The sequence below is a fragment of the Trichoderma ghanense genome, assembly GCF_004382785.1.
Source record: "Trichoderma ghanense strain CCMA-1212 chromosome Unknown scaffold_7, whole genome shotgun sequence".
Classification (NCBI taxonomy): domain Eukaryota; kingdom Fungi; phylum Ascomycota; class Sordariomycetes; order Hypocreales; family Hypocreaceae; genus Trichoderma; species Trichoderma ghanense.
Window position 1 is genome coordinate 1017004 of NW_027395670.1, and position 25587 is coordinate 1042590.

Below are 25587 nucleotides of genomic sequence, written 5' to 3' on the forward strand. Positions count from 1 at the left end.
TCTTCACACTTCGAGGCCGACGCTTTTTCGGGCATTGCGATGCGTCACTTGAAGCAGTTCGAGCCCGCGAAAGTGTCGAAGCTGAACTAGAGGGAGATATAGAAATGCAGTTGGTGACTGATTTTCAAAGGTATAGTATTTTGCCATACTGTCAGCTTTGGAGGTGATGCCCCGTGGCAGTGCTTTGCTTGGGCGTGAACTTTGCGCGCGTCTGCTGGGCGAGAGAAGCAAACATCAATTTTTTGCTTCAACCTACGGTGAATGAACACTTCACAAAACCAGACTGAACTAAACAAACTCTCTGTAACTAGAATAGTACAAATCTCTAGAATATGCATGTTCTTCATCTACCCGTCCAGGAATTGCAACATCGCGGGATGGCTGACGAGCCGAGTTCGTCCGAACCGTATTCCAAGCCCATGGACACCTCAATACCAGGTTAACAACAAGTTACCAATCACGAAACCATCCCGGATTTCCGACTATACATTCCACTCGCAAGGGCACGAATCGAAGTCGTGGTCCCATCACATCTAAAATGAGCGCCACGGCGCAGAATAAGCTTGACACATGGAATTTGGAATCAACGGCGCATCGTGCTGCAGATCCCCCCAGGAAGCTGGGTGCTTATGTTGTTTCTCCCCCAGACAGCATCGGAAAACCTCCCGCAAATTGGGCAGCAGAGCTCGACAGCTTTGAAGTTCCCACCCTTGAGTGCTGACAACATGACAATGTGCTTCGGGCCTGTGTTCTTGTTTGGTTTTTTTGCCCGGGACATTTCGTGCTAGACGCAGGGGCAGCCATGGTGTTGGTCTGTGTTGGTTAGAAATAGAAACATTGGGGTATTGCACCGTTGCTTCATGATGTCAACTTGAAGCTTTGCATCAGCAGAATATGCTCTGCTCGCCCAAAGAGGCAATCCTCTCAGGGGAGGAATTTTAACCTCTATGCCAATTCAGAGGATCGTTTGTGGGAACATGATGCGGAATAACGTCTCTGGGAGTTGACGATACTCCACACCCAACTGCTTGGCTGGCCTCAGCTGCTCAGCCTTACTCTTCAGGATCCAGGACTCCAGACTCCACAGTAATCAACTCAGACATCCTGGGGGGTCTCGGGGCATCGAGATGGAGGAAGTGATTGGAAGCAGAGTTGCCCGTCATTGACAAGTTCAAGATATATAACGAGGGCAATAGCTCTTCGTAACTCCATGTCCCCATCATCACCCACATCTCCAACTCTTCACAAGCACCTCACCTCCAACTACCACAACCTCTAATACAAGTACACACTCATTTACTCATCTTTCCTTATTCATCCCAAGATACAACCGGCATCACCATATTCACCATGAAGTTCTCAACCCTCGCCTCCGTCAGCCTCACCAGCCTCACCGCCGTCCTCGCCGCCCCCAGCACAAGCCACGGCCGAGCCCCCTCCAAAGGCGCCGTCTTCGCCCTCACAAACGCCGTCGACAACGCCGTCATCGCCTTCTCCCGCAACGCAGACGGCTCCCTCGTCAAGACGGGCACCTTTTCCACCGGCGGCCACGGCCAGGGCGTCGACTTCGACACCCAGGGCGGCCTCCAGCTCAGCGCCGACCACCGCTTCCTCTACGCCGTCAACCCGGCCGACGACCGCGTCACCGTCTTCGAGGTCAGCGGCTCCAGCCTCAAAAAGATCCAGTCCGTCTACGCCGGCGACCAGCCGCTTTCCATCTCCCTCAGCAGCACGGGCTTCGCCTACGTGCTCGACGGCTCCGTCGCCTCGACGGGCATCTTTGGCTTCAAGGTCGACCGCAGAACTGGCCTCCTCTCGCCCCTGACAAACTCCACCATTGCCACCAGCAGTCCCATTGGCGTCCCCGGCACCGTCACCTTTGCCCCCGACGGCCACTCCCTCATCGTCACCAACAAGGTCAGCAGCACCATCGACGTCTTCTCCCTGGCGTCCAACGGCCATGCGAGCCTCGGGCCCCTGGCCTCTGTCGCCTCCAGCGGCCTTCGTCCCTTTGGCGCAATTTACGGCAAGTCCAACACTCTCTACGTCGTCGAGTCCGGCCTCCCTGCTCTGGGCAACGCCGCTCTGTCCACGTACCATCTCAGCGGCGGCCAGGTCCCCGTTCTCGAGCCCCTGACCAAGTCGGAGAAGAACCAGCAGACGGACGGATGCTGGGTCGTGGTGACTCCCGACGAGAAGTTTGCCTACACTGCCAGCTTCATCACCGCCGCCATCTCGAGCTACTCGGTCGCTGAGAACGGAACCGCCACTCTGATCAAGGGCGTCGAGGCCTTCACTGGCGAGGGAAGCGAGCCGGTCGATCTCGCTCTCAGCAGCGACGGTGCTTACCTGTACAACCTTCTCCGTGGCAGCGGCGCCATTGCTGCTTGGAAGATCCAGGCTGATGGATCTCTCAAGTCGATTGGTGGCTCTTTTGGAAAGGGACAGGGCATCCCGGTTGCGGATGGTGCTTCGGGCCTGGCCGCGTATTAAGGGATCTTGCATATGCGTGGAGGGCTGGACTGAGCCAATGCAAGCGAAATAGAAGGTTGGTGCTGGTCAGCGAATAGAATGCGATCTCTTTGTCTTTGGTGAAGGTGGTGCATCTAGTAGCAAACGCTTACTGTCTTAATATATCTCCTTTGTTTATACCTTCCAGATATCAGCTAGCAAGAGCTCTGTACCTAATGACAGACGTTTCTTCGAAATGGTGGTATCCATCTCGTGTCAAAGAAGCTATGGCGTGCTCACTCCCTCAGGCCTCGTTTGCTTTCAGTCCAATTTCCTCGTGAAGTTCAATCTCTATTCTCTGCACGTCCAGCGTCTTCTTGCCAGTCCGGATATCCTCAACGTCAGGCACTGACGAATGCTTCTCTCCCTCAAATATGGCGTCAATTTCTTCCAGCGTCTTGCCCTTTGTCTCTACCCAAAAGACAGCCTGACCCAACGTTAGCAACACGATACAACAAGAATACTTCAATTAGGGGAGTCACTTACAATGAGTACAAGCGTGATGATATCCCACGAGCCGTTGATGATGTATGTCTTCCACCCAATGTTGTTTAGTGCAATGGGCATGACGAATGTGAGTAGGAGCCTGGAGCATCAAGTCAGCGGATTTGACTGTTTATTCGGTTCAAAGGTACTCACGCAAGTCCATTCAAACTGAAGCCCGACAGCGCTAATCCGTTGGCTCGGATAGGGTAGTTCATCACTTCTGGCGGGTAAAGATAGAGCAAAGGCGTCCAAGCAATAGAATAGATCCCCTGGAAGATGAACATGACGGCAACGTCACCGTAGATCAAGCTCTGAGAGGCACCCTCGGGATCATCTGCGTACATCTTCGACAAGCCACCAATGATGAAGAGACATACGATGAGGAGACTCTGAGAGAGCAGTGCTGTAGGCTTGCGTCCCCATATCGCTGCCAGATGAGTTCCTGCGAATGCACAAAAGAGACACCACACGTTGAGGACAACATTCTATACACACATGGTCAGTCCTAGAATCTGAGGCGGTGTTGATGAACTTACGGCCTTGAGCTGGTCATTGGTGTCTGTGATGCCTGCCGTGTCCAGCTCGCTTCCCAGATAATACGACGCAATGACATTTCCAGCAATGCACGAGAACGGCCCGACAGACGCTCCAATCAGGGTCCTCTTGCGCGCGGTGGGCGTCTTGATGATTTCTAGAGGACTCATAGTCATGTCGTGCTTCTTCTCCCAGTCCAGAGTGTCGATAATCTCCTTGTACACGGCCACCACCACGGGGTCCGCAATGTCGCCATTGGAATTCGTCTGCGCGACAGAGAGGCGAGCATCCTCGTAGCGCTCTCTGCTGACGAGCCAACGCGGCGACTCGGGGATGAAGGGCAGCACCAGGATGCACGCAAGGGAAAAGATTCCCTGGAGCAGCGAGGGAAGCCGCCAGGCCCAGGTAGACTGCCACTGACCGGTCCCCAGCGTGACGCCGGCCGCTATGAGTGAGCCGACGTAGTAGAAGTTGTTCAAGATCTAGGCAGAGTCAGACGACTGAACAGTATTTCGCTCCATGTCTTGGTCATGGCTGATATGATAAGAGACAATCACATACTCCAACGCCCCAGGCACGATATCTGCTCGCAAACGTCTCGCTCAGATAGACGGCACCGGCAACGGACGAAATTGCACTGCCCCATCCAAGAATCACCCTCGCGACGACAAACATGGCAATGTTCTGCGCCGCCGTCTGCAGAACGATGCCCAGCAGCGTGACGGCCGAGCCCCAGAAGATGGCAGGCCGACGGCCCAGCCGATCTGTCATGACGCCCGCCCAAATCGGGCCAAAGAAGCCGCCGATGAAGACGGACGCCGTGTTGAGGCCGGTGGTGGCCTTGTTGAGATGGAAGTAGTCTTTGTACGAGGGCAGGATGTTGAGGCCGTTGAGCATGGAGCCGTCGTAGCCACCGGTGGCGGACTGGACCATGGAGCAGACGAGGAGGAGGACGGAGACGGTGGTGGTTGATTCGGGGACCCAGGCGGGCATCCAGGTCCCCGTCGGGGTTCTGCGTAACATTTTGACGTCTCTGGATGTGCTCTGTAGAAATGCTCGATGATAACAAGACTGGAGGAAGAGTGCCATATCGGTGCTGAAGATCTGAATGAGTTTGTATTATGTATCTAGTATCTCCCCTCCTCTGTGGCCTCTATCGCACCTCCTCTCTCATACGCATCATCCATCCCCTCACCAAGACAACCGCGGGCCGTCGGCAGATGCATGTTTCACACGCATATCTTCGGACCTAACTGAACTTGACATCTTGCTTGATAACGAATGCAACACCACATCATGGGCACTCCCGGCTGCCTGAGACATAAATACAAGAAGAGCAACTGATGGACTCCCAGCAAAAGTTCGCCGAAGTGGTTCATCAGGCACTTGTACCGGCAGCACGGCGGCACGTTACCAGATGCGGCGGTTCTCACGGCTGATCTCGAGATATCGTGAAGCCGCCTATTCAATCCTCATCGCACATTGGCCAGTTCATCTGAGCCATACCCAGCTCCGTCGGGTAAAAGTGGCAGAAGTTGCATCTGGTTACCTTTTGCGGACAGCTTCTTCCTGCTATTACTTATCTGGACCCTTGAGCTTCACATCCTCCTCACTTTGGTATCGACAACCCCGCGTTGTTCCCCCCACCGATCACCAGACGAGGAATCAGTTTAGCTTCATCTCTCTGGGAGACAACCTGTGCGGATAAACGGCTGTTGCAGAACGGACACGCACCGAGTTGATCGCACGATGGTACCAAGATAAAGCAAAGAGACTTGATATCAATGACAGCACAGGCTACACACACCACAATTCATCTTTGCGCCTCGCACGCATTTCTGCGCAGCCTGAATAGGTATATCAAGAGCAAGGGTATGATCAAAGACTATCAGCAGGCGGCCGTCAGCACTTAGCCAACCAGGAACATGTCGAAGCGACCAGTCATCGCCGTCGCTGGCCTCGCCTGCGAAACGTCGACCTTCTCGCCCGCCGTCACCCTTGCACCGGCTTTCTACCCCAAGCGAGGCGACGAGATTGTCGAGCGATACCAGTTCCTGCACGCCGACCAGCCGCTGGGGCAGGAGGCAGAATGGAAGGGCGCCCTCATCGGACATGCGCTTCCTGGGGGGATCGTCACTCGCGAGGCGTTTGAGGCGCTCTCGCAGGAGATTGTGGACGGGCTGAGGTATATAGTGTCTGAGAACGCGGTCGATGGCCTTTGGTTCGACATCCACGGCGCCATGTGCGTGCAGGAGCTGGACGACGTCGAGGCCGAGCTGCTGAGGCGGATACGCGCCGTCGTCGGGCCGGATGTCATTGTATCGGCGTCAATGGACCTGCACGGCAACGTCTCGCGGGAGCTGGCGCATCAGTGCGACCTCATCACCTGCTACCGCATGGCGCCGCACGAAGACGCAATGGACACCAAGGAGCGAGCGTGTCGCAACCTGGTCAACATCCTCAAGGGAAGAGAGCCCGGCAAACGCCCCCTAAAGGCTTGGATTCCCGTTCCCATTCTACTGCCTGGAGAGCAGACCTCGACGCGAATAGAGCCGGCGAAGCACATCTACGCTGCTGTGCCCGAGGTCGAAGCGGACGAGGGCGTCTTGGATGCGGCGATCTGGGTGGGATATGCTTGGGCTGACGAGCCGCGGAATCGAGCCGCCATTGTCGTCACCGGATGGGATAAACGGGCGGTTTCGCAGGGAGCAGAGAAGCTGGCAAAGCTGTTCTGGGACGCGCGGGCCGACTTTAAGTTTGTTGCACCGACTGGAAGTTTTGCCGAGTGTCTTGATGCTGCTGTCAAGTCGCCTCCTGAAGAGCGTCCCTACTTTATATCCGATTCGGGAGATAATCCCACTGCAGGAGGCTCAGGTGATGTGACTTGGGGGCTCACAAGGTTGTTGGAGCGGCCCGAGTTCAAGTCGCCAGATTCTGGATACACCGTCATCTATGCAAGCGTTCCAGGACCCAAAGCCATCGAAACGGCTGTCGCCGCAGGAGTTGGCGCAACCGTCACTGTGACTGCCGGAGCCGACGTCGACGGCATTCATGCGCCTCCTCTGACAATGACTGGCCGCGTCCACTCCATCAAGCACGGCGACCGCGATGCCGTGACCGAAGTCGTCCTGCAGGTCGGCTCTGTGTACGCCATCTTGACAAAGCTCCGGAAACCGTACCACAAAGAAAAGGACTTTACGGATCTGAACCTCAGCCCGAGGTCGGCGGATATTGTCATTGTGAAGATTGGGTACCTTGAGCCGGAGCTGTACGATATGGCCAAGGGCTGGATGCTTGGATTGACGCCCGGGGGGGTTGATCAGGATCTGAAGAGGTTGGGGCATCGTCGGATACGGAGGCCCATGTGGCCTTTTGATGAGAAGTTTGACAAGATGCCTGAGTTGAAGACTGTGTGGATTGATAGGTCGGATAAGCCGCTGAGCGGTCCGGATGTATGAGATGGTCACAGTTCACGTGGTTTTTCGAATAGGAATACAAGACTCCAAGGGCTGTCTTGATAATGACTTGTGTTGCTGTCTGCATCGTGCTCCGCGGGACAACTGCAGATGCTCGAATAAAGTAGAGTCATCTCGTGTTTCTAAACCCCTCGGCCAGCTCTTGCAACCGGTCTGAGATGGCTATCAGTCCAAGTCAGTGCTCGAGATGACATCCTTCCAGTCCTCCAATAACTTGATTGTCTCGCTGCACTTGTTCTTGATGACCTCATACGCATCCTGCCCCAGCGCTATCCTCAGTGGCATTTCTCTGCCACTGGCAACACCCTCCTGGCGAACGAGATCGACGACAACAGCAACTCCTTTCTTGGGGTCACCAGCCTGCTTGTGGTTTATTCCCGCAAGGGCCTGGTTAAAGGCCTTTGAGGCTTCGGCGTATTCCGGGATGCTGGACACTGTGGTCTTGAGCTTTCCTTGGGAGAGGAGGTCGGTCCTGAAGTAGCCGGGGTCGACGATGAGGGTGCGGAGGCCGAGAGGCCTGGCTTCGTCGTCGAGACTTTCGGCCATGCCTGTTACAAGTGTGTGAGTGTTGGATGAATTGGAGAGGTTCGTTGGGGAGATGCTGGTTTGGCCAGGGGTGGTGTGTACCTTCGATGGCAAACTTTGTGCCTGAGTAGCCCGCGTCGAACCCAATTCCGTTCCAGCCGGAGATTGAGCTGATGAAGATGTTGGTGCCGGTCTTTCTGGCTCTCATGTGGGGGAGAACGGCCTTTGTGACTTTTAAGGGCCCAAAGACGTTTGTCTCAAAGGCATCGTGAAAGTCTTGGTAGCTTGTGAATGTCAGTTATTGCTGCACTGTATAACAACGGGTAGAAGATGAAGCTTTACGAAAGGTCTTCCCAGGCACCGCCCAGGACATAGGCCGCGTTGTTGACGAGAACATCGAGGTGGCCGTAGATTGCGATGGCATTGTTAATGGTCTCGTTGATCCGGTTCTGGTCCCAGGTGACGTCCAGCTGAAGAACTGCAGCGCCGGTCTTCTTCAGGTCTTCGAGGCTCTCCGGTCGACGAGCAGTGGCGATGGCTTTGTCGCCGCGCTTGAGGATCTCGTGGACGAATTCTCGGCCAAAGCCGGAGGAGCAGCCGGTTACGAGCCAGACGAGTGGTGCCATTTTTATAGATGATGGTGCGGTGGTGAGAGGAGAAGTGGTGGTTTTGTATGCTTGGAGTGAAGCTGATGCTGAGTGTATCGAGATATGATGTTCGGTGATTCCTTTCAAAGCCTTAAATACACAATGGATAATAGATCTGTGTTATTGAAGTGAAGCTATATCCAACCGCTCATATGGAGCGGACGGGAGCGGACCCACGTTCAGCCCATGGAGCGGACAGTCCGCTCCACCTCTTCGGGCCATTCTAAAGACGCAACGCCGACCACTTTTCGGTCAATCGGATATAGGTGTCTTGAAATTGCGACTTCTGTCGGTGATAGTTGAGATACGGGAGCACAGTTTGATGCAGAGCATCGTGTGATGCCGATTGATGATTCATGGGCTTGTCGGACATGGGCTGTTTGGCAGCATTTACCTTAGATGAAGTTGTATGATGCCGCTCTTTCTTGCAATATTTGGTCTTTCATTTGCGTCGTGTATAGTTTCGCTTTGATCTTGTTGGTTTTCGATGAGAATACAAGAATGCTATTGCCGGCCTTGGTATAGATGGAATGTTGGCATCTGTTGAGTTCTAAGAGACTCACATCTATAAGGCTTCTAAGGACTACCTAGCGCTCGGAGATAAGACCACATACTTGGCTATCCATCCCTTTGCCCCCGATATATAATTGTCCGTATTTATGTATAAGCCGGGCCTAGGCTGCTCGTTCGCACATGGCTCTGTCGGCTGTGGATGCTGCCGAGAAGGAGAATGAAGTCAGCTTTGCACGTACCCAAAGTGTTCCATCTGAGACAAATTAATCGACTCTGGCCACTTTGACTAGCCTGAAGATGCATCAAGCAAGCATAATAATCGCCATGGTTCCACTTTCCGCTATGAGGTATCTGGCCTCGCCGTCCTCATCTACGGAATTCGCCCCGAAGACAAAAATACTCTACAACGATTATTCATTGCAATAGTATATAATGGATTGCATATCCATAGGGACCCAAAAAGAAGCCTTTCGTCTTCGTAACCAGAATCTGTGGAATGATTCGTGCGTATACGGTCTTCCATCATGAGGGGGCTTATCAAGATCGTTCATCGACAGCATATGATCCCATGGTATCGATGCGCCTCTCGGATTTTTCGGATTTTCCGCGATCAAGAGAAGACAATGGGAAACATGCTGCCCATAGCCGCAGTACAATGCAGAGAGAAAGGAAGAGAGAACACCTCAGAAGACAAGTTCAAGCACGAGAGGTCATTATGGACTTGTTCAAACCTGTGACATTGAAAGAGCTGTTCAGCTGTCTGTCGTCTAGGTACTTCAGGAAATGGCGGAACAATGCCCGACTTTGTAAGGCCAGCAGCTAGCGGCTGCTAATGTATATTCTTCCTTTTCTGTGTCTTTGTGTCAGCGACTGGTGATTCGACCGTCATGGTTGAGGCTTGACTGAAGCTTCAAGGTTGTGAAATGCCAGCAGTGAGAGGGCATATGCGATGACTAAGCGGCATCCCTAAGCAGCTGACCTCCAGCGGAATCTCGGCGAAACGTCATCTCAAGCTCGAGAAAGTGAGAGACACGGCTCATCAAAACAAAGCAGATAACCCTCGAGAAAGCATCTTGAATCGAGAATTGGACACCGTATTTCTTAAGTACTCATTCATCTCCAGCCTTTTGCGATGCCTCCCAAAGTCTTTGCCTCTCAAGCCTGTCGAGCCTGTCGGTACACGACCCATCTCGCCCCATCATTGCCTCTTATCAAAGTCGCCTGAGCACCAATAACTGACACGATCATCCTCATTACAGGCGGCTGAAGCGAAAATGTACTCGAGAAGTCCCTACATGTGCCCTGGTAAGATTGTTCTACGACATCCCGATATGCAAAAGCCTGGCAGCGGCTTTTTTGGGCTCGCTTCACGCTCCTAACTGCCAGGCAGTGCTACCGCCTGGGCAAGACGTGCGAATATGCCGAAACCGCAGCCTCGGGATCGACAATCTCCTCCCGGCTCAGCCACATTGAGCAGCTCCTCCACGTCGACGGCGTCTCTCCGTCCAGGGCCTTTTCGGGCATCAGTGCTGCTGCCTTCTTCCCCAAGCCAGCAGAGCCCTTTCCGCTGCCCTTTTTCTTGGATTCAGAATACTTGACGTCTCAGTCAGTCAACGCTCTGTCATGGAGTCGACAGCCTTATATTCACCAGATCGTGGCCGAGCACCTTGACGACGACCGAGTGGCTCTCTGTGAACACTATCTCTCCACGGTGCATAGATGGTTGCCCATGGTCAGCCGGAAACGCCTCTTCAACGAAGTCAATGATGACGCAACGGAGGTCGATGGCTGTCTTTCCATCTTCTTACTGTGCATAAAGGCACTCAGCACCAAGGATGGAGAGTGTGCGAGGAGCTCATCGTGGTACCTGCTGGCGAGGTCGCTCTGCTCAGAAGCAGAATCGGCGGGCTTTGTGTCTCTGAGACTCGTGCAAGCTCTTGTTCTGTTGTCATTCTACGAAATGTCACACGCCATCTATCCCTGCGCATACTTGACCCTTGGCCGCGCATCAAGACTGGGTGTTCTGCTGGGTCTACACGATAGGAAGAACAATCAGCTGTTTAAGCCTGCAGAAACATGGACCATGCGAGAGGAGCAGCGCCGAACATGGTGGACAATCTTTCTACTGGACAGGTATGAAACTCATCTCGCCCCTTTTCCTACGGTAAAACAGCAATTAAAGCATATCTCAGGCTCATGAACATTGAAACAAACCTGCCAAGCGCTGTCCCCGAACCAGTGAAAGACGAGCTTTTGCCGATCAACGACGAGGACTGGGACCAGGGCAAGATTGTCCCCAGCGAACCTCTCTTCACCACGTCCTTCAGCAGCCTGACATCTGTCGGCTCTTTTGCAAAGATGTGTCAGGCCGGCCATATGCTGAGCAAAGTGCTGTCACACAGGGCCAGCAAAAGGTCCACACAGGACGTCGGAAGTCTTCTCCCCGAAGCGCTGGCGCTTCACTCGGCACTCTCAGCGCTGCATCTCTCCATCAAAGAATACATTTCCGGAACGACGTCGTCAGACTTTTCCGTCTCCGCCATCGTCTCTCTGTCTTTGTGCTGTTCGGCTCAGCTTGTTCTCTATAACATGTACAGCTGCAACGAGCCGCTCGCCCTAGCTGAGCAAAGCCGGATCGCCATGGAAACTGAGATGCAGAGCGTCAGTCTTAACGGGATCAAGTCCATCGCTTGCAACGTCATGCCGGCAATTGCGCGCGCCAACATCGAGTGCCCCCTCATGGCGCAGTGCCTGTACCATGTGGCCACGGAATGCGCGTGGTTCGTGCGCGAAGATCACGAGCCGCAGATGTACAGCGCCTTGGAGGATGTTGTGCGAGAGCTCAAGTCTACTGGAGCAAACTGGGATCTCGCGACGCAATATCTCTCGTTGCTTCAACAGGGTGGGGTGCTGGATTTGATCAATGTCGATACAGACGCTTCGACGACGGTCACTTCTTCATCTGGATAGAGTGCAGGATGGCTTGTCAAGCTGTGCAGTTTCTACCTGGTGAGCTCTCTTTGGGTGTTGAAAACGAAGGTGTATGAAGCGAAGAAATTCTAAAGGTTTATTACCCAAATAGACACCTTTATTCATAAGTCACTTCACTACCTGACGCCAACAGCAAGTCTTACAGCAGTCGACCTGACCACGTCGACCGTCTTCGAGAATCCCTTCTTGAAGTTGCTCAGTCTCTGCTCAAACAGCTCATAGCTGTCCGACCCGAGCTGAACTCTCAGGGCCTTGTCCTGTCATGCTCCGCCCATACACTCTCAAATAAGCCCTGGCCGTCGACGGCATCAACAACTCCATCGCCAAACTTGACTAGATTACCATTGACCATGGTCAAATCCCTGGAGGCCGCATCCACGAGATCTACCCAGGCTTGGATCACAGGCTTGTAGTCCTCAGGGATGCCACCATCCGCCTCAGAGTTGCTGCCGGCGAAAGGAGCCCTGAAGCCACCGGGCTCAATCATCATCGTTCTGGCACTGAACGGCTCCAGAAGAGCAGCGTACGACTCTGGCAGGGATCAGTCATCGCCTTTGCAGCACTGTAGATCATGTGCTCTGGCTTCGGCGCGAATCGCCAAATGGACGATGTGCTGACGAGTGTACCCGAACGATTGCGCCCCAGCGTCGGCAGCAAGGCTTTCCACACGCAAATGAAGCCAAACAGATTTGTCTGCAAGAACTCCTTAATCTGGCCCTCACTCATGTCCTCCACCGCGCCGAGCAGAGTGTTGCCAGCATTGTTCACACCAACCCAGTGGGACGTGCCGTTGTCCCTGTCGAGCTTCTGCTGAAGAATGTGATTGATGCGGCGGCAAAGGTGGACTCGCTGGAGAGGTTTCTGTTTTTTGGGGGGCTGTCGAATGCGGCGAAGTGGTCTGAAGGGAAGTAACGCACGTGCATCATTTTGATTCCAAGGCGAGGGCGGAGGAGTATATCGGGGAGACGTATCCCGAGCTGTGGGCCGAGACGAGCGTCTTTAAGGCGGGTTTGTTTTTGAGAAACTTCGTTGGGAATCCCATTATGCGAGTCAAGGTATGAAGCGTTTAACACCAATAGCGGTGCGATGTGTTGCTGATTTCGATCTTGGAACAAGGACGGGGTTGCGCAGTTCATTGGCAACATTGACATCGACGTCTAATTCCCCGTTATCACCGCCGAAGAAGACTCGGGCCATTGTGTAAAGTCGCTGGTGGACGAGCCGGCAGGCAAGAACGTCATAGGCTACAGGGAGTGGCTCACCCATCGTCAGGTGGTCGCCATCTTCAGCCAGGCGACGGGCATTCCGGCCGAGGCTGTTCGGTTGCCCGAGGGTCTGTCCAAGGTTGAGGCGCCGCCGGAGCTCAAGCTGGAGTTTGATGACAACTTTGCGGATTGGAACGAGTTTGGGTGCGAGATGTGACGGTTTTTCACGCGAGATGTGAGTGTTTACGTGCTTGGATTTGTGAATGTAGTTGCTGAAGCTGATGTTTGGTGTATTTGGCGACTCTTGGGGAGCTGGATACTGTGTACAACCACTTGAAGAAGTTTGACTGGGCCAGGCTTTTGGGCGAAGCCTAGAGGGAGGCTGTTGCGAATCGAATGAGTCAGTCAATCAATGAATTCAGTCAATCAATGAATTCAGTCAATCAAAGAGATTAGTTTTCTAGAATCTGGATAGCATCTGAACTGATGGCAATGGATATTGACGGAACATCGTCGTAGGAAACGAAGACTGCTTACACGCTTCGAAACACGGAAGCCCCTCCCACCAAAGACAACCCCGACTCTAGGTGCACCATTACACAACAAACGAATGCCTTTTTTCCATACAGTACACACAGTTCGATCAACTCACACGCAAAAAGATCCGCCTAGCAGTGAAAATCTCCACATCCCGCGCGATGGGACGCGCAAAAAATGACACCTGAGGGATTCGAACCCTCGCCTATTTCTAGACCGCGAATAGGGGCTGTTCGAACAGTGCGAACAATTCCTGAACACGGCGCCTTAGACCACTCGGCCAAAGTGCCTTTTTCGATGTTTGCTGATGTTGAAAGTTGCTTCTTGAAGCGGGAGACGATGTTTGCCCGACTGTGAACCTGGTGTAAGTCGGATGCGTGGTGTTGGTCAGCTGGGTACGTACCTGTCACACAGCTGATGTGTCTCGCGCCTTCCTATCGAGAATACCTTGATCTAATACGAAAATGCCTTGAAAGAGGATGAGAGTCAATCATACTCGGCCAAAGTGCCTTTTTTGATGTTTGCTGATGATGATAATCACTTCTTGAAGCTGGAGTTCAGATCTGCCACGCAGCTCGGGGCGCTGGAGTTGGGTGTAAGTTGGGTACGTTGGTGTTAGTCAGCCCGGGTACTTTGTACATTTGTACTGTCAATCAGTATGAGAGTCCATCAACGCTCGGGCAAAGTGCCTCTTTGAATATTTACTGATGAGTTGTTTGCAGAGATGAAGCTGGAGGTGAGAACATGCCAAAGTGGTGAAAGCCCGTGTGTAAGTAGGATGCGTGTTAGTAGGCCTGGGGACTTCGTACACTGTACTTGTCAAACAGTGTGATCAATGAGATTCGGCCAAAGTGCCTCTTTAATGTTGGATGGTGTTGGTAGTTGCTTCTCAAGATCATGGTTGTCTCTTGAAGCTGAGACGATGGAGCTGTGGCAAGGAGAAACGGTGCTTGAGTGTTGTTGATTTACCCTGGAACAGTGCCAGAGGATGGGGATTTCATGGGTGATGAAAATGAAATGCAAAGAAAGAAGAAACGGAAAAAGAAAAGGAAAAAAACGAAATAATTGCATTTCGGACGCTGCTATACAATTGAGATGCTTTCAAGTGGTCTGACTCGTTCTTGAAGGTTCCTTACCGTATGGATTATCTGAAAGTTGTGTAGAGAGGAATTTGAGGTCTTCCATCGTGGGCGGGACCAAATATGACAACCCTACAACGCAACAGCAGTTGAGACGCTGCATTTAACAGAGTCGACAGCATGCACACGAAATGGACCTTGAGCAACATGGTTCCACAACTTGAGTATTCCAAGCAAATTTTTTTTAATTTTTTTTTATTCAGCTACCCGTTCGATGATGGTTGGATGACCATTCATGGCGAATGAAGGTGATTTACAACAAAAACTTCACACCGTCTCGAATTACGTCTACTAAACAAAGAAGACAAGGCACAAATTCTCAAGAGACTGGTTCAACACCCTGCCTCCTTGGGTTTCTTCCACGCTCACAACGCACCACCAATAACATCGCCTCGACGATCATTTCAGCACCATTGTTGCCAGACGCAAAAAGAGGGAAAAAAAAAAAAAAGTCAGAGGTCATGGCAAAAAGCAAAAAGCAAGCTATGAGCTCCTCCGGGAAGGCTCGAACTTCCAACCTCCTGATTAACAGTCAGACGCGCTAGCCAATTGCGCCACAGAGGACCTGGATCTTTTGGTGAGACCTTGGATCCACTTGCTTGATGCTCCATGGTTGCACAAGTAGCGTATATAAAGCTAACCGTACCGCTTGGCGTGACTGGAATGCGTCTTCATTGCCTTCAAGTTGCTGGGAATAAGTTGCAGAGGCAGTTTGGATGTTGTTGGTTCTGTATAAGACTCGGGAAGGGGGGATCTGGGATGGGAAAAAGTGGCGATGTGGTGACCCCCGGATAGAGACTGACAACCCTCCTTGCGTTAGATATAACGGGCAATCATGATGGAAGAAGCACGCTGAGAGTTAATGAGTTGAATTTTTTCATATCATCATATACAGAGTACATGTAGCAAGTATGCTTTTCCATAGCTCCCTACACCTCTCAGTTCGTACATCTACTACCACATCACCTCTTGTACAAGGCAATATCCAGCCCCAACGGCTTCCTCAGGAAGCCCTCCCTCGTCAACATCGGCCCCTGCAGCACCTTTGCGCCATACCGCCTCGCCCACGTCGCCGCAATCAGCTTCATCTCCATCTCCGCCACGTTCCTGCCCACGCACGCCCTCGGCCCGTGGCTAAACGGGATAAAGGCATCCTTCTGTCGCTGCGTCACGTTGAGCCACCTCTCCGGCTTGAACTCCGCGGCGTCGGGCCCCCAGATCTCGGTCGAGTGGTGGATCGTGTAGGTGGGCACGCTGAGGACGGTGCCGGCCTCGAAGACCTCGCCGCAGATGGTGACGCCGGGGGAGTCGGGCGGGACTTGGCGCGGGAGGCCGATGCCCGAGGTCGAGTGGTGGCGGAGCGTCTCGTTGATGACGGCGGCGAGGTAGGGCAGGTCGCGGACCATGTCGTACGTCGGGACGTCGACCTCCTTGGGGATGGCGGCGTCGAGCTCGGCCTGCATCTTGGCGAGGACGCCGGGCGTGCGGGCAACGTAGTTGAGCAGCGCGCAGGACGAGTTGGAGGTTGTGTCGCTGCCTGCAATGAGCTGCGTCAGAGCCTCTGCCGTCAGCTCTTCTCGTCCGAGCGGCTGGCCCTTTTCATCGCGGCCCTCCTGCAGCCGGGCAAGGAGATCCTTGCGCTCAATCTTGGGCGGGTTGTCGATTCGCCGCTTCACGCAGGCAATGGCGATTCCGGCAAGGTTCTCAACGGCGGCGAGGCCGTTGCTGTAAAAGGGATCCGGCAGGTACTTGGCATACGGCTTCAGCGCCGGGCAGCAGCCCAGAGTGGCGCTCACTTCGCCGCGGCGGTTGAGAATCTCAATGGCTGGCGCGTAGATGGGCGGGCTGTCCGGAGCATCGCGCACTTCGGCGAGGTCGACGCCCTTCTCGAGCATGCCAAAGGGGGCGCCGAAGGCGAGGTCGCCAATGACGTCGAAGGCGAGGTAGTTGAACCAGGGGAGACAGTCGAAGCGAGCCTCCTTGTGGCCCTTTTCGTCCGTGTGCGGGCTGGAGTCGACGAGGCGGTCCAGCTGCTGGACAAAGAGCTCGAGGTTGGCGTGGATGTAGGGCTCAAACTGGGTGATGTTCTTGGCCGAGAAGGTGTGCGAGACCATCTTGCGCTTGCGCGTGTGCTCGGCGCGGTCGCGCGTGTTGAAGAGGCCGCGGCGGATAGAGACGAAGGCATCGTAGAACTCGCTTTGCTTCCAAGTCAGCATTTGTGTAGCACATCATTTTGGAGGTGGGTGAGCCATTCGTACGATTTCAGGAACCCATTGGAGTGGCCGTAGATCAGATTGATGGCCTCGTCGTCGGCAACGGAAACGTGGTTCGGCTGGATGCGAACAAACTTGCCCAGCCTCTTGTGCAGCTTGTCGACCGTCTCGTACCGATTGCCTCGCCGACAGACGGACAGCAGCCACAGGTTCGAAAACTGCGCCGGAAAGGGAGCAGCAAAGCGGCGCAGCGAGCCGTACGTGACAAAGTACTGGTACAGATACGAGGCGAGGAGCGCGCCGGCGAGGGCGACAATCGCCCACGGCGACCAGACGTATTCGATCAGCGCCATGGACCGCTGCTGGTGGCTTATGCGCCGAGCATGTAAAACAAGGCGAGAGCAGACGATGCTGGGGAAGAAGAGGAAAGAAAGAAGGGAGAAGATAATTCTTGAATGAAGCCTCGAGATGCGAATTCAGATGCAGATGCAGACGCGGATGCTGACTAGCCCCTCTTTTTCCGGCCGTCGACGCCGCTGGTCACACAAGTTGGCGGCCCCGGCTTATATGCTGGGGATGGAATCGTGATTCATTAAGCTCTCTCTGATGGAGAACAAGCTTTGAAACGGGATGAGAAAGACGGGAAGAAGCGAGGAAGAAGGAAAAGAATAAGAACGTGTCTTTCCGACGCAACTCCGGCTCCAGCTCGATGACACCAGACTGCAACATCACCACACCAAGCGAGCAAATCATCAATCTATATATACAGTACCACGACCTGCCATCCTACCGCATCCCCTCCATCAACTGCCATCCGCATCATGATCCCTAGCCTCCAAACCCCGCAATCTTCGCCCCAGACGCCAAGGGTCAATCGGTAGCAGGTAGCGGCTTCTAGCTTCCGCCGCCCTGCCAGGCTATGGAATCACTTTGCTTGGTGTTTTGTCGCCAGAAATAGGCATAAGCTTGTTTCTTAGCAGACCGTCATTTCCCACCCCTCTGCCGCACATGGGGAGGGGCAAAAAAGCTGGGGCCAGCGTCGCTCCGAGGCGCCGAGGGAGACGGGTTGCGGCATCAGGTTTCGGCAAAGAGCTGATGGTGCCTCGTCTTAGGGCTGTTGCTGCTGCTGCTTATTCCTTTCCGTGCCTTTGGAGGTTGCTCCGTGCTTGTGCTGGTCTCCGTCTCCGCGGGGCTCCGTTGCGGGTGGATTCTCCTGATGGAGAGCACGAGATGGGACTTTCGGTAAGGAAGAGCGGGAATGAGGAATCCATTAGAGATGGGTTGCGACTGATTGGCTGCGTCTGACGGTACCTCGGCGCCGCTGGCTTACCGGGCAGCCAAGTTGGATGCTTACCTGGGTAGGATCTGTAGCCTTATGGGGTCAGAAAGCATGCAATCAGTATGAAGCTATATCCAGTTGTCAAGACGCACATCGTGGCGCGTGGTGGCATGACTTGCAATGCTCCCCATGACACGGAGAGTTACGATGGGAACTACAGAGTGTGAATCTATTCGCAAAGCATCTCATGTACCAATTTGCGAAATGTTCAGCTGGTTATTATTCACTTGATGTCTTCAATGGCCGTGCAGCGTTCACAGCAGTGGCAATACTGCAGAAGAAGTCGTGTACAACCACACAACTCCATCCCCACGAGTCAGGATCTGCATCTTCCCGCAGTGTGCTCAAATAGTCAATGAACTCATCAAATAACAGACATCTGGTATTCGTAACACCAGGACATCGGGTATCTCAACAACCGATTCCGAAATTCCATCAACCACAAAGCTGTAGAGCAAACAAACAAACAAACAGCCTCCCCTACGCTGCCTCCCCTTGCCGAGCCTAGCAGCCGTTCTTGGGACGGTGGAGACGCCGACTCACGTCCTTCATTAGGTCTCCGCACGCTTGCACCACCTCTCTCTTCCAATGCTCCATGTCGGCCTCCTTGAAGACCTTGTTGTCATCATTGTAAAACTTCTCATACAGAAGCTGCCACTTTGATCGCACACGAGCGGATGAGGATGCCGCTGCGCTGCCGTTAACAGCGTAGTCGTCTTCGTCGATCAGCATCATCTCCATGTCCTCTTCCCGGAGAAAGTCCACAGCATCGACACTCGGAGACATGGCATGGTCGAGCTGGTTTATGAGATCCAGACATGTTTCTGCCATGTCTTGAAGTTCGCCGTCGTCGTCCTCAGCCTCGACCAGGACAAAGTCGTCCTCTTCATCCAGATCACTGTCTTTGGCTGGGACGCTCATGTCATCGTCGGTCTTATCAGCAGCGTCTTCGGTTGCGAAGGGTTTCTGGGTCTTTGCCGCAGCCAGAACACCGCGCAGATACTCCAATGCGGTTCTGATATCCCGCGTCCAAGCCCCATCCTCTTCATTGACGGGTTCTTCGAGGAAGTCGGCAAACGGATCTCCCTCGTCGTCGGCTTCGTCACCACTGTCGGTGGCACTATCCGGCTGCCAATCGTGGGCTGGGGGCATATGCGCATTGCGCAGACTTTGCGTAACCAACTCCCGTGCGGGAGAGGGTTGGTCCGTCTCATCGTGACCCGACGCCTCCCTGCTAACGCCCGTGGGCATTAATTCAGAGGTATGGGCCATAGGCGGTAGGGTGCTGTCAGATGCTGCCTCGGCCAGAGCTAACAGGCGCCTATCTGGGAGTCAGATGCTTGTCTCCAGAATGTGGCAGATTTGTTTACCTACAAACGATGCTGCAATGGTTCCAGATCGTTGATCTGGTCAACGACATCTTGTTGGAACATGTATCGAGATGGCATTTGTGATTTCAAATCTCTGCTGGATTGATGAGTAGTCAGCTTCTGTTTGTGTCTAGGCATATTGCGATCCAAGACGGCGATCCTGGATGATTTGTAGGGGATGGTGGCCCCTTGACACAACAATGACTTGAGAGATCCATCTCGAGACAGGTTGCTTCAGACTGCATGGAAAGAATGACAGCAGAGACTTGACGATCGACTGAGGCTTTGCACAACAGGTAAAGGATTGCCTCTCCTTTCCTGTGATGGCTAAATGGATCTCGCGTCAAGTGCTTCTGGAGAGCCGACGATGAGATTGGTGATAGGAAGATGACTTACTCTTGAGGCTGCTTCTGTTGCTGCTTCTTCTAATCTGCAGCTACTCACGACGATGTAAAGACGAAGATGCAAATGAATCAAAACAAGAAAGGAGAAAACCCTGACGAAAGGTAAATCCAGGTGGGCAACTGCAAGGTTTTTATGGAAGAAAGGTGAAAACTCGATTGCCGGCCAGCTGCCACCTGCTGGTCGTGGCAGTCGACGTGGTCTCACTGAACAGCATGTCGAGCCGTTGAAGTGAATGCACTGGCTTGCTGAACAACGCCATGTAGCAAATTTGTTACGCCCCCTGTGACGTATTTAGTTGGGGCTTTGAGTCGTGAACAGTCTTTCAATAGACGATGAAGAGCTGGTGTGGACTTGGAAGCAATATAGTGAAACGGAATTCTTGGATTTGAGAGGACCGACTCTTGACTCGATGGACGACTATGTGCTTCAACTGTAACGGTAATCAATTGAGCAAGGGAAATCCAGAGATATAATGCTACCCAGAGACGATCGATGATGGAAATAGCCGGAAGCATTCTGATACGCATCCGACATGGACTGGGACTTGAGAACAGCTGTTGCAGAAAGGGTGAACAAAACTGCTATGATTAAGCACTGCATCGGAACAACAGCCTGTCACTATACTCAGAGTATCATGCTTTAGGTCAAATGTCTTGTTCATTATATTTGTTCTCTTCGTTTCTCTCTTTGATAGAAGAAACACCCTTGTGAACACCTGCACTCCACTAGAGTTGACTCCTTCACTCCTCACTCCTTCAACCTCTCCCGCAGCAACGAGCCAATCCGCGCAACGCTCTCCTCCGTCGTCTTCTGTCCCGCCATCAAATACAGCACATTCCCAAGGACCCTGCAATGCACGTTCCACGGCCCATTGACACCCTCCGGGTCGCCCGCAATGAGCCCATCCCGAACACTCTGCGCCGCATCGCTAAAGTATCCCGTGCCGGATGCGTCCTTCAAGTGGATGGCGAGGACGCTGCCCAGCGCCCAAATCCCCGAGACGCGATCTGTCTGACGGGAGAGATCCTCTACTAGATCTCGAGGCCAAGTCGACCAGACATCACCTGCGGGCTGCTCACTAAGGACCGGAGTGCCAGAGGTCGTCCAGCCTTGCGCCTTGGCCCAGTCCCACGATCCACCGCGCTCCATCTTCTGCATCTCCTTGACTGATTCAAGAGCAACCTGGCAGCCCACAGGATGAGCAGTGTAGCTGTGTCCGTGCAGCAGCGCATCAGTCTTGTCCTGAGAGCTAAACGTCTCGAAGATGTTCTCCGAAGCAAGCGTCGTGCAGAGCGGAACAAGACCTCCCGTGAGAAGCTTCGCGTGGACAGAGATGTCGGGATGCGTCTCGAGGAACGAAGATGATGAGAAGCGGCCGAGACGGTAGAGACCCGTGAAGACCTCGTCGAAGATGATGGGGAGACCGGTCCATGCGGTGGGACTGCTGGGGGACTCGAAGGAGGTGTTTGGCTTGTGGAAGAGTTCGGGCGATTTGCGCACGACGTTGACGAGGGCGCGCTGGAAGAGGGGATCTCTGGAGAACACGTTAGCGACGGCTCGATATCTTTTGATACTGGCAGAGGAGTAATTACACCAAGGCCATGCCTCCGGCACCGAGAACAACCGGTTCGATAATGACGGAGCCAAACTTGCGGCCCTGCTTCTGGAGCCTCTCCAGCGTCTCCCGAATAAAGGCCTCATATCGAAGATGATGGCCCTTCTCCTCCCTCCCCTTAACGTCGAATATCTCCGAAAGCGACCCAAAATCCGCATCCTCGCCCAGCGCCTCTCTCAGCTCCCGAGGAACATTCACACGCCACTTGCCATCAACGCACAACACAGTCGGATAGTCGAACCAGTGCCCCTTGCCATCATACCACTCGACCTTTTCGTTATACCCGCTCGGCTCCGAACAGTCCATGGCGCCAATGGTATCTCCGTGATACGAGCCCCTGAGGCCAACGACCCCGAGCTTTTCCTCCGCAGACCATCCGTACCGAAGCTTGGCTGCCCGGAGGCCCATCTTGAGAGCGACTTCGATGCCCGTGCTGCCGTTGTCGGAGAAGAAGACGCGCGTGAGTCGGGGGTTCTCCATTCCCTTGAGGAGGGTGGAGGATAACTCTGCTGCGGGACGATGGATGCCGCTGGCGAACATGACGTGGCCGTAGCGGCCGGCGGCGTAGGCGGCTGCGAGGGTCAGCTTGGGGTTGGCATGGCCGAGGCCTTGCGTCCACCATGAGGCTGAGCCGTCGAACGAAGCTCGAAGGAGGCTGTCCGACTCTGAGGGTGATGCTGTTGAGGTAGGAGACAATGTCTGGAAGTAGTCGCCGTGGGCGGAATCGATGACGTTAATGTCCTTGGGAGAGAGAAGGCTCTGCTGTGTGAAAGGATACCAAATGTTGTGCAGAGCCTCGGTGGCCATGGAGTTGAGTTGCTTGATGCGCTGCTCGTGACGGCTCTCCAGGTGAGAAATGACGCCGCTCGTGTCCTTGTGCTGTGACTGTTCCTCGTAATACTGCGACATTGCTCTGACGTCCTCCTCCAGTCTCGACCTTCTCTCAGGCGGTTCGACCACGCCAGCGACGGGCACATCATGATGCTCTGCGAAATACTCGGACAAGTACTCGTAGTTCTGATACTTGTCCTCCTTGAACAAGACCACCGACTCGACATCATAGCCTCTCATGCGAAGAGACTCAAACGCCGATATCGTTCCCGAGATGCCTCCGAGCCGTGAATCGCCCACGAGCACAACTGGTAATCGAAGGGGCGCGTACATGTCAGCCTGCGTTGTGCCCGAGGGACCGGGCGAGTGGACGCCGCCGGCTGTTTCGACAAAGAGCCATTTCCGGCCTATGTTTGCGCATTGGGCTGCGTAGTCGCGGGTTTGAAAGAGGAGGGCCTCGTTGGAGGGGATTGTCTGCGCATGGTGAGACGGAGACACGGGTATTGATTGAGACGCGAGAAGTGTGGGATGGTGACTCACCTTGTTGGAGAGGCGAGCTGCAATGTGTGGGCTGACGGGGATTTTGTACTGAAACAGAGTCTTGTTGGAGACGTCCGGGGCGAACTTGGTAATATGACTACACAGCCATTTCCATGGTCAATCAACGTCTTATCAGATCTCAAGCACGAGCTCATGTTCATCATCTACTCATATGTCAACACAGTCTCTACGAAGCTCAAAACTTGCTCTACAAAGAACCTACATACACCGATCATCAGCCTCACTATCCGGCCCCGTCGAAACGGGCTTCAGAAACGCCACGCCACCAGGGCACCGTCTGGCCGCCGCCTTGGCCAGCAGCGTCGAAAAGACCGTCTTGCCGACCTCTGTGTTGGCGCCGAAGATCTGGTACGTGCGGAGGGAGCGCCAGAGCGGCGATGCGAGCGGCGGCGGTGGCTGCGGCATTGCGTTCAGACAGAACAAACAGCTGAAAACCTCTGGAGTTGGAACGGATTGAAAGTTCAGATAGTAGAGGGTTATGAAGGAGATGGGGTTTCGGCTCAAACAAGCTTGAAGCCTTTGGGGGCCGAAACAAGGAACAGAAACGTGGGATGGGCTTCTCAAAAGGGTAACAGCGGAAAAAAGCACGAGAAAATAGCCGTCTTGCGAGATCCGTTCGGCTTGGAATCTGCTCTTGATCTCACTAATCTGCCTTGTCCTTTTGTTGGGGTGTTCCCTGCCGATCTCCGTTCATCCATCCCAAGTGGAGTGTTCGTTCCTATGCTTAGCCCAGTCAAGTTCAGTGAGCCCGAAAGAATCAAAGCAAGTTTCTACAGTCAGGTACAGTACAATCGTCACGGCTCTTTCGGGACCTGGAGTCGAAATGCCTCATCAATTTATCAGATTCAACATTCTTTCGCACGTCCGCGGACGGCTTCGTTGCGTTTGCCCTAAACGGGGGACAAGTGGGCTTTAGTCGAACGGGTTCCTTGGAAGTGTGGACGGCCAACTTCTAGCTACTAGTACTGTAGATAGGACGAGATGACAGTTGAAGTGGGTAGCAGTAGTCGATTTTTGCTAAACACGGCATGTGATGGAAGCCGCTGCTGCTGTGAGTCTGCCGTCGACGCCGATACAGGCCGAACACGATTGAAAGCTGATGATCCCTGACTGCACGACGTTCCCATGCAGTGATCAGCCTTGCATGTGAACACTACCTACAGCAAAAAGACTGGTGAAGCTATACAGACACACTCCAATTGAACCATCCAGTCCAGTCTGGAGCAAATTGCAATGCCTCCCACAAACCTCGACAAAACCCTCTCCTCCATCCTCTCCTCCCGCCTCTCCCAAGGCCGTCTCCGCCGCCTCACCATCCCCTCCGCAACCTCCATCGACTTTTCTTCCAACAGCTACCTCTCACTATCATCCCATCCCGCCGTCAAAGCAGCCTACCTCTCCCTCCTTACGTCTCACCTCCAATCAGACAGCCCGCAACCCGGCCACACTCTGGGCTCAGGAGGATCTCGCCTTTTGGACGGAAACTCGGCGTTTGCAGAAGACCTGGAAAGGCAAATCGCAGACTTTCATGGTGCAGAGGCTGGATTGCTGTTTAATTCTGGATTTGAAGCGAATACGGGGCTATTCGCTTGTGTCCCGCAGAAGGGCGATGTTATTGTTTACGATGAATTGATCCATGCGAGCGTCCATGATGGGATGAGATTAAGCAGGGCGCAAAGAATCCCCTTTGCGCATAATCAAGTATACGATGCTCCGTCCTCGGCCTCAGAGCAAGGAGAAGGCAAATATCCGAGCTTAGACGCCCTGCTACAAAGCTTGATAGAAGGTCCACATGGAGAAGCCGTAAAGAGCGGCAAGACAAACATCTTCATCGCCGTCGAAGGAATCTACAGCATGGACGGAGACGCTGCCCCCCTGAGACAAATCGTCGAATGCGTCGAGAAAAGATTACCTCAGGGAAACGGCTACATCATCGTCGACGAAGCGCATTCAACGGGGATACTCGGCCCTCAAGGAAGAGGTCTCGTCTGCCAGCTTGGCCTGCAAGACAGGATATGGGCGCGCGTGCACACGTTTGGTAAAGCCATGGGATGTTCCGGTGGTGAGTCTCCTTTATTCTCCTCTCTGCTGTTGAGATATTACGTCACGGACTGTGCTGATGGATTAATAACAGCCATCGTCCTCTGCTCATCGCCCGCAAGAAACTACCTCATCAACTACGCCCGCAGCTTCATCTACACAACAGCAATGTCCTTCCCCTCCCTCGCCAGCATCCACACAACGTACGACTTCCTCGCCAGCAACCACGCCGACCCTCTCATCAAGCAACTGTACTCCCTGATCCATCACATGCACAGCCTCCTCGCAGACATTATCAAGCGACGCGCTCCCTCGCCGGAAGTCTTCCGCATCAACCCCGAGGTGCCGCAGTCGCCCATCTTGCCGCTGTTTACGAGCAAGGCGCGCAGTCTGGCAAAGTATTGCCAGGAGAGGGGATTCACGGTGAGGCCGATTGTGGCACCTACGGTGCCGATGGGACAGGATCGGGTGAGGGTGTGTTTGCATGCTGGGAATAGCGTGGAGGAGGTGGAGGGACTGTGTAGGGCGGTGGATGAATGGGTCACAAATGCTGTGAAGAGTAAACTGTGATACATGATAGAGGACGTTATACATGAAAAGGACGCAATACACAACAAGAGCACACAATGCATGATAGAAGACGTAAACA

The 25587-nt window shown here is 53.7% G+C and overlaps 10 protein-coding genes across 10 annotated transcripts; 4 read left to right on the forward strand and 6 right to left on the reverse strand.

Moving 5' to 3' along the window:
- Nucleotides 1-1350: 1350 nt before the first annotated feature.
- CCMA1212_006481 (uncharacterized protein) lies at nt 1351-2493 on the forward strand (the record flags this gene model as incomplete). Its single annotated transcript, XM_073703702.1, has 1 exon — nt 1351-2493. The coding sequence occupies one exon, from the start codon at nt 1351-1353 to the stop codon at nt 2491-2493; it is 1143 nt and encodes a 380-aa protein (XP_073558076.1).
- A 262-nt stretch (nt 2494-2755) lies between these two features.
- On the reverse strand, nt 2756-4770 carry CCMA1212_006482 (Lactose permease; the record flags this gene model as incomplete). The annotated part of the gene is made up of 6 exons (XM_073703703.1): nt 2756-2938; nt 2998-3097; nt 3151-3482; nt 3534-4013; nt 4093-4575; nt 4765-4770. 6 exons carry the CDS (start codon nt 4768-4770, stop codon nt 2756-2758), a joined length of 1584 nt encoding a protein of 527 aa, XP_073557789.1.
- Nucleotides 4771-5456: 686 nt separating this feature from the next.
- Nucleotides 5457-6989, forward strand: CCMA1212_006483 (Microcystinase C; the record flags this gene model as incomplete). Its single annotated transcript, XM_073703704.1, has 1 exon — nt 5457-6989. One exon carries the CDS (start codon nt 5457-5459, stop codon nt 6987-6989), a length of 1533 nt encoding a protein of 510 aa, XP_073557790.1.
- Nucleotides 6990-7172: 183 nt separating this feature from the next.
- CCMA1212_006484 (putative oxidoreductase) lies at nt 7173-8158 on the reverse strand (the record flags this gene model as incomplete). The annotated part of the gene is made up of 3 exons (XM_073703705.1): nt 7173-7555; nt 7635-7816; nt 7875-8158. 3 exons carry the CDS (start codon nt 8156-8158, stop codon nt 7173-7175), a joined length of 849 nt encoding a protein of 282 aa, XP_073558074.1.
- Nucleotides 8159-9824: 1666 nt separating this feature from the next.
- CCMA1212_006485 (uncharacterized protein) lies at nt 9825-11662 on the forward strand (the record flags this gene model as incomplete). The annotated part of the gene is made up of 4 exons (XM_073703706.1): nt 9825-9868; nt 9952-9997; nt 10083-10825; nt 10885-11662. The coding sequence occupies 4 exons, from the start codon at nt 9825-9827 to the stop codon at nt 11660-11662; spliced, it is 1611 nt and encodes a 536-aa protein (XP_073558055.1).
- Nucleotides 11663-11927: 265 nt separating this feature from the next.
- CCMA1212_006486 (uncharacterized protein) lies at nt 11928-14610 on the reverse strand (the record flags this gene model as incomplete). Its single annotated transcript, XM_073703707.1, has 6 exons — nt 11928-12214; nt 12310-12660; nt 12757-13200; nt 13625-13776; nt 13829-13859; nt 14562-14610. The coding sequence occupies 6 exons, from the start codon at nt 14608-14610 to the stop codon at nt 11928-11930; spliced, it is 1314 nt and encodes a 437-aa protein (XP_073558073.1).
- A 916-nt stretch (nt 14611-15526) lies between these two features.
- Nucleotides 15527-17330, reverse strand: CCMA1212_006489 (Benzoate 4-monooxygenase; the record flags this gene model as incomplete). Its single annotated transcript, XM_073703708.1, has 2 exons — nt 16823-17330; nt 15527-16760 (listed from the first exon to the last, which is right to left on the reverse strand). The coding sequence occupies exons 1-2, from the start codon at nt 17128-17130 to the stop codon at nt 15527-15529; spliced, it is 1542 nt and encodes a 513-aa protein (XP_073558077.1). The 5' UTR covers nt 17131-17330.
- Nucleotides 17331-18620: 1290 nt separating this feature from the next.
- Nucleotides 18621-19564, reverse strand: CCMA1212_006490 (uncharacterized protein; the record flags this gene model as incomplete). Its single annotated transcript, XM_073703709.1, has 2 exons — nt 18621-19437; nt 19491-19564. 2 exons carry the CDS (start codon nt 19562-19564, stop codon nt 18621-18623), a joined length of 891 nt encoding a protein of 296 aa, XP_073557834.1.
- A 1074-nt stretch (nt 19565-20638) lies between these two features.
- CCMA1212_006491 (uncharacterized protein) lies at nt 20639-23325 on the reverse strand (the record flags this gene model as incomplete). Its single annotated transcript, XM_073703710.1, has 3 exons — nt 23101-23325; nt 21484-22974; nt 20639-21425 (listed from the first exon to the last, which is right to left on the reverse strand). The coding sequence occupies exons 1-3, from the start codon at nt 23301-23303 to the stop codon at nt 20639-20641; spliced, it is 2481 nt and encodes an 826-aa protein (XP_073557833.1). The 5' UTR covers nt 23304-23325.
- Nucleotides 23326-24131: 806 nt separating this feature from the next.
- CCMA1212_006492 (Putative 8-amino-7-oxononanoate synthase) lies at nt 24132-25508 on the forward strand (the record flags this gene model as incomplete). The annotated part of the gene is made up of 2 exons (XM_073703711.1): nt 24132-24960; nt 25033-25508. The coding sequence occupies 2 exons, from the start codon at nt 24132-24134 to the stop codon at nt 25506-25508; spliced, it is 1305 nt and encodes a 434-aa protein (XP_073557836.1).
- Between the last annotated feature and the right edge of the window lie 79 nt (nt 25509-25587).